The sequence below is a fragment of the Thamnophis elegans genome, chromosome 1 (assembly GCF_009769535.1).
Source record: "Thamnophis elegans isolate rThaEle1 chromosome 1, rThaEle1.pri, whole genome shotgun sequence".
NCBI classification, from domain to species: Eukaryota; Metazoa; Chordata; class Lepidosauria; order Squamata; family Colubridae; genus Thamnophis; species Thamnophis elegans.
Window position 1 is genome coordinate 186598454 of NC_045541.1, and position 12327 is coordinate 186610780.

The 12327-nt window shown below is 60.3% G+C and overlaps 1 protein-coding gene across 1 annotated transcript; it reads left to right on the top strand.

Moving 5' to 3' along the window:
• Window positions 1–11076: 11076 nt before the first annotated feature.
• Window positions 11077–11983, top strand: TIMM13 (translocase of inner mitochondrial membrane 13). The gene is made up of 3 exons (XM_032208598.1): window positions 11077–11228; window positions 11615–11683; window positions 11793–11983. The coding sequence occupies exons 1-3, from the start codon at window positions 11112–11114 to the stop codon at window positions 11889–11891; spliced, it is 285 nt and encodes a 94-aa protein (XP_032064489.1). The 5' UTR covers window positions 11077–11111; the 3' UTR covers window positions 11892–11983.
• The last annotated feature ends 344 nt before the right edge of the window (window positions 11984–12327 follow it).

The following is a 12327-nucleotide window of genomic DNA, read 5'->3' on the forward strand; positions in this document are numbered from 1 at the left end:
GATCCTAGTTGCAGTGAAGCATTCCCCGGCCAGCCGGGAGCCTGGAGGGACGTCCAGGCAGCTCCCAAAAGGGGAGCAGGGCGAGGGAGGGAGGGAGCAGCCGGGGGGGGGGGGCTCCCCTCCTCCTGCCAGCCTCTAAGGGAGGCTCTTGGGAGGTGGCTGGAATGAGGGATTTCCCCCCCTGCCATTCTTGGCTCTGTCCTGCCCAGGAACAGGTGCTGGGGAAGAGGGGAATCTCTGAGCCCCGCAAGGACCCCTGGGTCTTGCTGTCTTGGAGGCTCAACAGCCATCTGCCTGCCTGCTGGGGGTGGGGGATGCTCACCAGGGTGGCCGTGTGTGTGTATGTGTGTGTGAAGGAGCAGAAGGGGCAGCTGGGCATTGCAAGGAGAGGATGGAGGCAGGATGAGAGAGTTTAGCCAATGCTGAGGCCTGGGGTGGCCGCCCAAAGCAGGGGCTCCCTCCCAGCTTTGGGACCGTCTGCACAGAGGGCTTCTCCTCACTGCTGGCTGTGAGGGAGGGGGGGGCCTTGGTGCTCCCTGAATTTGGTTGTTTTCTTACAGATCCAGAACTCTCTCTCTCCATCCAGTGAAGACTTTCCAATATCTCCCCCACCCCAAAGGCTTTTGTGAAGCCTGAGCCCTACCCGTCTCAGTCTCAGGTAGAAGAGGCGGGGGAGGGGGGGAGAAGGCATGGGAGCCTCGGGTGCCTTTCTGAAAGTGGGGAGCTGTAAGCAGAGGGTCCAGGCCCCCCCATTTCTCAGACCCATCTGTGGTCCCACCTAACCTCCACCCGACTCCCACAACCTGTTGACCCCCTCCCCACAAACCCTTCCCATGTAAGGCATGTAAAAAAAGGCCTTCCTTGGGCTGCTGGCACCTCCAGCCGGACAGGAGAAAGGAAGAGCTGCAGAGGGAGGACGCCCCACCCTCAAGCCCTCCAACCCAGCAAGGCCTGGAATATGTGCATATGGGGGGAGGGAGCAGGCAAGCACTCTTGCCCCGCATTGTGGGGGAAGTCATGGGAGGTGGAAGCGGAGACACACACACACACACTCCCTCAGGCAATCAGAGGCTGGGACAGAGCTGTAAGCAGCAAGGCTCCTGCAATAGAAATGAGGGCCCCCTTGGAGGTTTAAAGCACATACATCCGCAGGTAGACTGGCTCTGACACTGGAGGTTCGTCATGGTATGTTCTCTCCGTGTGCCCTGAATTTGCCTCTCTCGCCTTAAAAGCTGCCTGTGTGTTTGGGGAGGGAGCCGCTGGCACCCTCCATCCGCTCCTTGGGGCCAACTGGGATTGGGGGAAGAGACCCTGACCGTCTTCACGCTCCCCCCTCGCCTCGGTGCCCTCTGGCCTTTAAGCAGTCTTAGACCGGCTGCTGCAAGAGGCAGCAGAGTAAATGCTTGGGGGGCCTTGGAGAGGCCCCTCCAGGAAGGTCAGTGGAGAAACTCCCTGAGAGGCGGCTGGGTCCTGTTCTGCCCAACCAGCCCTTCACTTCCATCTGCAGCCCTCCCACCCACCCCCTGCCCGGACCACCTACCCCCCCAGAGAAGGAGCCAGATTGACAGACCAAGGAGTTTTATTGGGAAAGTCTCTCCCTGGAGGTGTGTATTCCTCCAGGTAACAGGGGGAGGGCAGCCTCTTGCAAAGCTCAGGTGGGGATGCCCACCCAGGTAGTGGATCCATTCAGGGCCGCCTCTCCTTGGTCCAGGGGCCAAAAGGTAGTAGGGCAGACCTGCTTGATCTCTGCATCCTCCCATCGATCCCTTACCAGGACCAGGCAGGTAGCAAGCTGAAGGAATCGCAAGTATTCTGATCCACTTGAGAAATGTGCCATGTGGGATCTCCTCCCCCGCACTCTTCCTTCCTGGCAGTGCCATCAAGAGAGCGCATTATACAAGGCACAGCTACAGTTTGAGGGCTGCAGCTTGGCTGGTTTGGAATAGCAATGAGGAGAGGCGCCCAGGGAGTCATTGCCTTGTGGGACCACTGCCATCTTTAAGGCTGGCATTCCTGAAGCCCAAGAGGTCACGTAAAAATGCCAGCCTGGCTCTCTCTGCCCTGCAACCTGGCTCAAGGAACAGTCCCCCACGCACACACACACACACACACACACACACACACTGCTTGATCCTCTCCGGGGGGTCCTTCCAGTTCTCAGATGCAAGGCAGTTGCCCGTCCTCAGCATCCATAGAAGAAGACCCCCCCCGAAGACCACCCCTGGTTGACCGGAGGGCTGAGCCTGACTGAGGCAAGCAGTTGAGCCCAGACTCCCCTTCACCCCTTAGCTTCCCTCCAGGGATCTGAGGGGCACAAAGGCAATGCGTGTGGGACCTGCCTCCATGGGCCGAGCCACACTAGGAACACACCTTAGCTAGGGAGGGGCTGCCTAAGGACCTGCGTGGCCCACCAGAGAGGAGACCCTGTCAGGTGGAAAGAGGGGGAAAGGATATGGAAGACAAGGCTGGGGGAGGTGCACCCTACAAATGGCACCCTAGATGTTCTCTTAAGGGATACAAACCAGATGTCCACAGGCCGGGCCCTGATCTTTACCCCCCCCTTGCTTGGAACACCCCTTAATCTCGGCAGACGGTTGCTCTGCCCATCAGCTTCCCCATTAAAATGGTCTGTCGTGGTGAGGGGGGGGAGGGAAGAGGCCCCAGGAGAGGGAAAGGGCCCAACTGGGAGGCCAGGAGGGATCCTCAAGGCGGCCAACTCCTCCTTCGCCCTGGCTAAGCAGAAGGAGATGCCCTGGGACAGGCCGGGTCTCTGGGGGGGGGGGCAGAGAGAGGCAGCCTACCTGCCTGCCTTTGGATCACCTGGGCCCACTCACTGCCTCTTCGGAGCCATTTCGGACAGTTTCTACTTGGAGGGGATCACCCCCCCCCCCGCCCAGAGGAGTGCTTAGCCAGGCTCTCAGCCTGGGGGGGGGGAAGGGGGCGGGTGGGATAAGTGCCTCTCTCTGTCCCACTGCCCTGGCAGGAGCAGAGCTTGAGAGGGAGCTGGATCTCCTGCAAACTGGACTGGGCAGGACTGGGCAGCTCTGGGCAATTGGACATGCACCAGAAGGGTGCAGATGGGTCACGGATGGCACAAAGTGGGCAGAGACAACTGGGTGTCAAACCTCACCCCCAAATCAACCTGCAAAGATGGCACCTTGCCAGAAGAGAGAGAATCCACCAGGAAATGGAATGATTTGCACCCGGGATTGGAGAAAAGCCGCAGGGGAAACAGGCAGCCAGGGGAAACCCTCTACCACCCCCACCCACCCGCTTGCAGAGGATTCTGCTCTATGCCTGCTTTCATTGTGATGGGGGGGGGAGAGTCCTGGGCCCCTCACGTGCACCACAGTTCCAACCCTCCCCCCGCCCGCTCGTGTGTGTGTGTGTGTGGGGGGGGGGGGCACCGCTTCCCTCTCTGGGCACTGGAGTTCAGAGGAGCCACCCGCTGAGAGGGTTCAGGAAGGAAAGGGGGGGGGGCGGAGAGAAGTTTAAAGGGGAAGGGGGAATTATAGCAGTAGACTTATAGCAATAGCAGTAGACTTATATACCGCTTCATAGGCCTTTCAGGCCTCTCTAAGCGGTTTACAGAGAGTCAGCATATTGCCCCCAACAATCCGGGTCCTCATTTTACCCACCTCGGAAGGATGGAAGGCTGAGTCAACCCTGAGCCGGTGAGATTTGAACCGCTGACCTGCTGATCTAGCAGTAGCCTGCAGTGCTGCATTTAACCACTGCGCCACCTTGGCTCCTCACCTCACTTGGCCGACACCTTGGAATTGGAGGGACGCTGCACAGCGAAGAGCACCCGGTGGTTTACAGGGAAACAAGCCTCGCTGCCTGGGGGCATTTCGGAAGAGACGAGAGACCTAAACACCGGGGAAGGCAGCGGATCCAACGCCGCAGAGCAGCCGGAAAGGCACCCGCGAGGGAAGAAGAGCCCAGATTTCTGAAAAACGCCACCGGCCCAGAAGCCTTTTCACGGGGGAGACGGGGATAAACGGGGCTCTCGGCCCACACGCTGCCCCTGGCCTGGGAAGCAACAAGGGGCGGCGGGGAGGGGGGCGGCAGGTAACGCGCAGCGGGGCCGGAGGGCTTAGGATCCGAAGCAGCCCCTGGTCCGCCCAGCTGCCCGGCCGGGGATTTGGCAGCGCAGGCCGCTGGGCCCTCATCCCTGCAGGATCACCCCCGCCCGGCAGCCCCCTTTCCTAAAGGCGAGCCGGGACGCCTCTGCCCTCGCCGCCTCCACAACGGCCTCCTGCTGCCCCGGCGGCCCTGGAGTCGGCGGGCCGGGCGGTGGGTCTGACTGGCTGGCCCCGAAAGCGCCTCCCCGGGGAGCAGCCGCCGACCTCTTCCTCGCCCGCGGAGTCGCAGGAGGAGGCCGAGCAGAAACGCCCCCGCGTCGCGCCACCCCCGCCCCGCCACTGAGCCCGAAGTTCCGGGCAGCTGCGGCAGGAGACAAGCTTGCTGCGGACCGGCGGCGGACAAACGAAGCTGCCGCCGCCCGCCCGCTTGCCCACCTCCGGCCGGTTACAGTGCTCGGCGAGTGGGGTGGTTGGCGCCGTCTCCCGCAGAAAGCAGCGGTTCCTGCCCCCGCCCTCCAGTCCCTCTTTCCCGCCAGGACGCCGCTCCGAAGCCAAGCGGGAGGCGCCGCGCACCTACCGGGCAGGGCGAGCGACTAGGCTTCGGCGGGTAGAGGGAGCAGACGCCGGCAGCTCTCGGCTGGATGAGCGGCAGGATGACCCGTGCCAGCCGGCCTTTTCGTCGGCAGGGCTCCGCGGCTCATCGGGGGAGGCGATTCCTGCCTCCTCGCCCCGCTGGCTCTCTCCTCCACGCCGGCCAGCTACCGTGTGGCTCGGGCGGGGCGTGCGGCGCGCCTGGGATGCCGCTCTGCCCCGCGAGCGCCTCTGGGGCTGGAGACCCCCCCCCACCCGCCGTCGCCGCCCGCCTGCTCGCTCCCGCTGCCGCGCCGTACGTGAGCCCGCGCTGGGTCCGACCGGCCGCCCTCCTGGACAGCCGGAGCTGCGGGGGAGACATTTGGCGCGGCGCATTCCGTTCGGGGCCGGTGGCAGGTTTCGAGCGCCGCCTCGCCACGAGCCTCGCCAGAACAGGACGCCCCGAATTGGAGCAAAAGGGGCGGCGCGCGACCTCAGGTCCCGCTTGACGGGCAGCGAGCCTGGAGCCGCGCCAACCGAGGCAAACTGATGCGGCGACCGGGAGCCCACAGCCCGCCCGCCCTCCGCTGGGGCACAGGGGCCTTCTCGCTGGCTTCAAGCCGAAGATGCCCAGCCCGGCCGACGGCTCCAGGGAAGAAACGAAGGACCGCTACCAGGGCCAAAGCGCCCCTCTCGTCCTCAAACGTCCAAGGGGGCTGCAGTCCCGCGGGGCCAGGGTCCGCCAGGAGCCCTGCGCGGCTGAGAAAGGAGTCTCGTCCGCCGCCCGGCTCAGCACAACCCGCCCCTTCCAACGGCCCGACCCGAAGAAAGGGAGGGAAGCGGGCTGGGGGCGGGGGGGGGGTAGAGGCTGACCACTGGCGGTGCGGGTAGCGGAAGAGAGATCCCCGTTTGGACAAAGGAGGTCCTCACCTTCGCTCTCCAAGGCTGCCCGTCACCAATGCTCCCTTCCCTGGAGGAGGGGAACCCAGAGGCAGCCCGGGCTGCCAGGGGCTTCCTCAGGATGGGACAAAGGTGCCGCTCCCCTTCCCTGATTGGAGAGATCAGCTTCGTGGATGCCACTTTGGCCCTTCCTGCAGCCCCTTCAACCTTCACTGGGCAGGGAAAGATCCTTCCAAGCTGACCGGGCAGGGCGCCCTCCCCTCCCCCCCCCACTGCTTGGGTCCTCCTTTCTGTCTTATTAGGCAGCCCCTCCCGTTTTATGTCATCTGCATTAACTATATTTTAGGGACATTTGGGAGTTCATCACCCCCCCCCCTTTGGAGTTGTGCTTTCCTTCTTTCAAAGGCAGAATGGCAAAACAGTGGAATCTGCTCGTCAAATACACACACAGTGGCTGCCAAACAGCTCCCAGAACAGAATATTTACTCCTCATTGTGAACACGCTGTTCCTTCTGCTCAGCCTGCGCTGTACTGACAGGCTGCTGCCAAGGGGCTCCCCAGGACTGGTGCTCATGTGGGGGGGGGGGTTTCCCTCAGATGCTGCACCTGAAGAATGGAATTTGTGGGACCCGTGTTGGGGCAGCCCGGCCAGCCCCCGTGTTCAAATTTTACATCCTAGCCAATTCACCAGCTCTGCAGAGGCGGAAAAGGGCCGACAATTTCTATGCGGACCCCAGCAAAGGGGAGATCCTGCCTTCCAACCACGTGTCGGTTGCTCTGAGGGATGACTTGGGCCAAGGAGAGGAGCCCACAGTTCCCATGGAATCCCGGCCACACCCACCCAGGCAGCGCAGGAGTCGGCTCCTCCACAGCCGCAGAAAGACCAACCAGGGAGACCCAGGGGCTGCAAGAGGGCTTTCGTTGGGCCGTAGGGTGGTCTTCTCCTCAACAGCAGCAGCAGCAGCAGCAGCAGCAGCAGCCCTCACCAACCCAGCTCTTGGCTGTGGAGCATCTGGTCGTCACTGGGATCACTGGAAGGCGGGCTGCTTGTCTCCCACGCCCTCCATAATGGCTGCCAAAAGGCCTCAAAGCCTTGCGGAGGACAACCAGGGCCCTGCCTTTGCCCACCACGTCTCAAGGATGGACGGCAGGTTGACCCCAACAGATCATGGGGCTGGATGATGGTGGGTTTGTGCTCGGTGCCCCCTTGATCTCCTGGCTGCCCCCTTGAAAGAAAGAGGGCTGAACCAGGGATCCTAATGCAGCCAGGCGGACGTGCAGACGGGAGGTATGGGAATCCATTGTGATCCACCATGACAATTTCTGGGAGTCTTGGAGAAGAGGGAGGGAGGTTTCTTGAAGCAGCGACCCTCATCCTCTCTTAGCCAGGATGGCCCTTCAAGGCGTGGATACTTTCAGCCAATGGTTCAGACAGCCAGGAGGAGGAGGAGGAGGAGGAGAGCACAGGTCCCCCTGGCTGACCTGTCTACCTGCATTGCTGACGTCTTAGGAAGCTGCTGGGTGGCAGGCAATTCAGCCAAGGCGGATGTCTTTAGGGACGGCTGCCTGCGGCAGGGCCTGGAAGCCAAATCTGGGCTGCAGAGGGACAGATGGAAACTCAGGACGGCCACAGTGGTAGTGCCAGAAATGGATCCCGCTTGGTGCACAGGGCCAGCTGGATGGCCGTCACATCAATCCAACATCCTCTTTCGCAACAGGGGGACCAGTTCAGTTGACTGCACAATTGTGTGAAAGTAGTGTGGCTGGCAATGTACACGGACAAAGTGTACGGGGTAGTCCTGGATGGCTACGGATTGGTTGACGACTTATAACCCGGAAGTCTGCATGGATGACTCTGCTTCAAGCAGGAAGAGGTTGAAGGTTAGAAAATAACAACAACAACAATCATTAAATTTGCAGGTGATGTGAAGATGGGGGGGGGAGTGTACAACATTCTGAAAAAACAAAATGCGGATTGAGCAGGATTTTGAGAAGCTGAAACAAGGGGAAAACTCCAGGCAGAGAAATTCCTTCAGAGGGACGGATGCAAAATTCTTCTGCTCTGGTGAGAGAAATCACAAGGGCGAAGGTATGGAACACGGGGAGGCCGGACTGAGGGCTGGACATTCTCTCTATCTTGGTGAATCGCTAGTTCTTATTATGAGCAAAGTCAGCTTCCTTGACATTTAAATCAGGGGTTTTGGAACAACTCTGATAATTCTGCCATCTTCCTGGGCTCTCCTCTTCTGAATGATCCAAGGGCCGTCTCCAATGGCTCCTCTCACATTTTGCTATTTGGGTCGTTTATTCCCTTGGATGCTCCCGTTTGCCAGGGCCCCCCCAGGCAATGCCGAGAACCAGGTGGAAGAGAAAGGCCAGGAAAACACCTGGCAAGAACCCGGGTGGAGCCAGAGATGGGAGAGGATGGGGAAGAACGAAAGGAGGCGGGCAGAGAGCGTCTCTCTCTGAGGTCATCCAGGGAGACTGCAGTCCAAGGCTCCCCGTCTCCTCAGAGACCTTGGACCATCTTTTCCAGGCAGGATGAGGGGGAGAAGGGAAACCGAGGGGCTGCTTTGCCAAAGGCACGGACCGATCTTCCTTTTGGTCCTGGATGCATCTCCCTGCTTAAATCTTGGGATCATGTGACTCCTTGCCCTTCAGCCTGCCCTGCTCCTCGGCTCCTTACTACCTTCCTAAACGTGAGAAGTAGCCTTTTTTCTTCCAAACTCCACCTTTTTCCAGTCATTTCTCCTAGCAGCAGCAGCAGCTTACTTATTTCTTGCTTTCGGTGTGGTTTTTTTGCTTGTTGTGATCAGCACTTCCAGGGTTACCTCGAGGTTCGACGTTGTTCCTGCTGCTGTAGGAAGCTGCTGCGGGGGGGCATCCAAGGGTGTGATGTACACTGACAATTCCCAATTGAACATTTCCAACTGAGACCAAGTGGGGCCACTGAGGTCCTGGAAGCTGCTGGAGCCTGGATGGTTGACAAGACAGAGACTTTCCTTCTTTGCTTGCGAAGTAACAAGTCCCCATGACTTCAGTGTTGCCTATCCAGTGATGGACGTATAGCAGAGTCATCTTGTAAATTGTTGAAAGATTACATTTTCTTGGCAGAATTAACAGTGTCTCCTGTTTTGTTTCATGTGCAAAGGATAATTTCCCCCATATTTCACAGATTATTTTTAGTCCATCATCATCATCACCATCACCACCACCACCACCATCTAGATTTATTCTGGCTGCCGACTCTCAAAGAATGCATGGTCTACAGCATCAAAATGTATAATTAAAACAGTTTAAAACATGTTAAAATACATGTTTATCTTTTTACTCTACGATTACAATGCCATTTTTTACCGCTCACAAGTAAAAGGTGCCCACCCACCAGGTGTTGCACATCACCCCAAACTGTCTAGCTTTTGCTTTTCTTCTGCCCCAATGGCTGGAGGGGTCTCCGACAGGGTGGTGTGGCTTCGGACTGAGAGCAACGCACAGTTCCAGGGGCTGCAGCTGAGCACCAGCTAAATCAGCTGGTTGGTTACTCACGGTGGCGACTCCATTTCTTCTCCGCCCAGAAGATCTGACGTGAAGGGCCCAGCTCCCATCACTGATCCTCAGAACGTCCGTGCTCAAGTCTGGTCGCTTCTCCTCTGATGACACCAAGGTTGCTTCAGTGCCTGTGGTTCTGGCATCGTGTGTGCCAAGCAGAGGCACATCTTTCAGCATGCCAGTTTCCTTTGGCCTCGGACCACGTGGGCAGCTGAGCTCCAGCCACCAGCCCCTTGTCGACTCAGATCTGCCTTCCGCTCTTCCTTTCTGGCTTGCTGGATGTTTCATGATTTTCCATGGATAGATTAACTCTGCCCCGCTTGTGAATGCCTATTGGTAAAACTGGAGGACTCTCTCCCTCTCTCCCTCTCTCCCACACACACAGAGATTAGTTTACATTGGATGAAAAGCTAGTTTGCGAGCCCATGTAGCTTAACGTAAGCAAGTGTAAAGCAATGCACTTTGGGGACCTGCCCCATCTTCACATATGCACTGAGAGGGTCTGAAACTGACCGGCAAACTGATCTGGAGGTCAAAAATGGAGAATTCAAGAAGAGCCAGTTCCGTTTAGTATTTAATGCTCCAGGCTAAAAACCAGGAGATTCTGAGTTCTAGTCCTGCCTTAGGCATGAAAGCCACCCAGGTGACTTTGGGCCCGTCACTCCCTCTCAGCCTAACCTACCTTAGGGTGCCGATGTGGAGGAAATAAGACAAAGGAGTATTAGTCATGTTCTCTGCCTTGAGTTACTTATAAAAATAATAAAGGCAGGATAAGAAAACCTAAAAACTATGCTGATTCAGCATTCAGTGGCGCATTAGGAAAGGGTTTAAAAATAAGGCGACCAATGCTATATTAATCCAAACATGTCATGCATTTCATCTGCAGTCCCGCCTGGGGCTCTCTGGCTACCCCCTTTGGAGAGGCGGCTCCAATCGTGGAGCAGAAACGCCTGGACTGAAAAAGGCAAGCGGGGGGGGGGGGGGGGCTGAGAGAGGGGGCTTGGGGGGGGGGGGGCTGGAGGGTGTTTTTCTCCCACAAGGAAGCTGGCAGAGAAAGGTCTGAGGAGAGGGATGGGATTCCCCCATGTCGCCTGCAACGACGAGCAGAGACTAAACTCCAACATTAACACAAGAGCAACAATCGAGAAGGAAACAATTCCCCAATCCGGGATCTGCCAAACAGCCGACAGCAAACAGTCCGACCAAAGAATCTCTTAAGACCCCTCCCCAACCCACCCCAACACGGGCAGGGAGCAAGGACATGAGCCTAGAGGAAGCCCTCCCTTCCTGCCTGCCAGCGCTGGTGATGTTGCCCAGTTGGGTCAGGGAAGCCCTGCAAGAGAACAGCCAAGCCCAGAGGGCGCAAAGGGAGCCCCCTCCCCGGTAATTCAACCCCCAGCTGCAGGGCTTCCCCTTTACAAGAGCCGCGGGGGGGGGGCGCAGTGGCTGGAGTGCAGGACTACGGGCTACTTCTGCTGATCGCCGGCTGCCTGCAGTTTGGCAGATCGAATCCCGCCAGGCCCCAGGTTGACTCAGCCTTTTCGTCCTTCCCAGGCGGGTGAAAATAAGGACCCAGATTGTTGGGCGCCAGAGACTCTGTAAACCGCTCAGAGAGGGCTGTAAAAGCGCCATGAAGCGCTATAGAAGTGCAATTGCTATTATCGGAGCCTGCAATCGCCCCGCGGGACTCAACGCGGCCAAAGCTACTGACGCCCATCGCAGGACCGGACGCCCGCCAGAACCTGCCGGCCAGCAACGGGCCCGGAGGCGGGAGGGCTGCCGCCCGGGCCCACCTGACCGCTCGCACCCCGCCTGGCACCCGGCGGCACCGGGACCCGCTTGGCCGGCAGCCCTCGCTCGACTGCGCGCCCTCCCGCCCTCCGCCGCTGGGGGCGCCCGAGGACTCCCGCGAGCGGGGGCGGGCGGGCAGCACGACCGGAAGCCCGGCTTCGGAAGAGGCGGGGCTTCCGGCGGAAGCGGTCGCGGAGACTCCTGGGACGGCGCGGGATGGCGGCGGGCGGCGAGTTCGGCTCCGGGGCGTCGTCGGGCCGGCTGGACCCGGGAGCGCTGATGGAGCAGGTCAAGGTGCAGATCGCCGTGGCCAACGCGCAGGAGCTGCTACAGGTGAGCAGGAGGCGCCGCCTTCCGCCTTGCGGGCCCTGCGGCGGGTCCCGCGAGGCCCTCGTGCGGCGGCGGCGGCGGCGGCGGCGGCGGCGGGTCTGGTGGGCCGGGGCTCCTTCGGGGCGCCATCCATCCCGGACCGGCGGCGCCTGAGGTCGGAGGCTAAAGGAGGCCCGGAGTGGGCCCGAGATCCCGCGGGCGACTGTGCTCTCCCGTCCGGGCCTTTTGCGGAGAGCCCCGGGAGAGGCTGCTGGTGGGGGAGGGGCCCTTCCCCCGGGCCGCCCCTCCCCCCCCTCCCCCTGAACCCTTCGGCGGTTGGAGGGGGGGGGGCTGGGGTGACCTTCCTCCCCCCCCCCCGGTGACTTCTTCTCCCCCCCCCCCCCGCGCAGAGGATGACCGACAAGTGTTTCAGGAAATGCATCGGGAAGCCCGGAAGCTCCCTGGACAACTCGGAGCAGGTGAGCCCTGCGGCCCAAAAGGCCCCTCGGGGGGGGGGGTGAGTTGCCTGCTGCTCCCCTCCCGCCTCCCCCTTGCTGACCCTTCCTCCGCTCTCCCCCCCCCCCGCAGAAGTGCATCGCCATGTGCATGGACCGCTACATGGACGCCTGGAACACGGTTTCCCGCGCCTACAATTCCCGCCTGCAGAGGGAGCGGGCCAACATGTGAGGGGGGACTCTGGCAAGGACCCTTGGAGAGAGAGAGCGACGGACTGTTAATCGGTCAGCCTGATAGCCATTAAAACATTGACCCAGACGCCCCTCTCTCGTCCCCTCGCCTGTGTCGGTCAGAGGAGGCCAGGCCGGCCGGCCCCTAGAGGCTGAGGTTGCTCAGAGAGGGGGAGTCCTTATTTCCCCTTTCCGAGTTGTGTCTGGATTGGGGCGGGGGGGGGGCTGCTCTCTGGGAGCCCCCTCCCGTGGGGGCTGCGGAGGAACTGAAGGCCAGAGTGCTGTTGCGTTGCTGAGGCCCGGCCTTCGAGGGCCCTTTGCTCCCTTCCTCCTGGAGGCTGGCAGAAGCAAGGCCTGCCCTGCCTGTTCTCTGAGGCTGGGGGCCCCTTGGCAGCGAATGGGCTTCCTGTCTCAGCTTTGATTTAGGCTGCTGGACC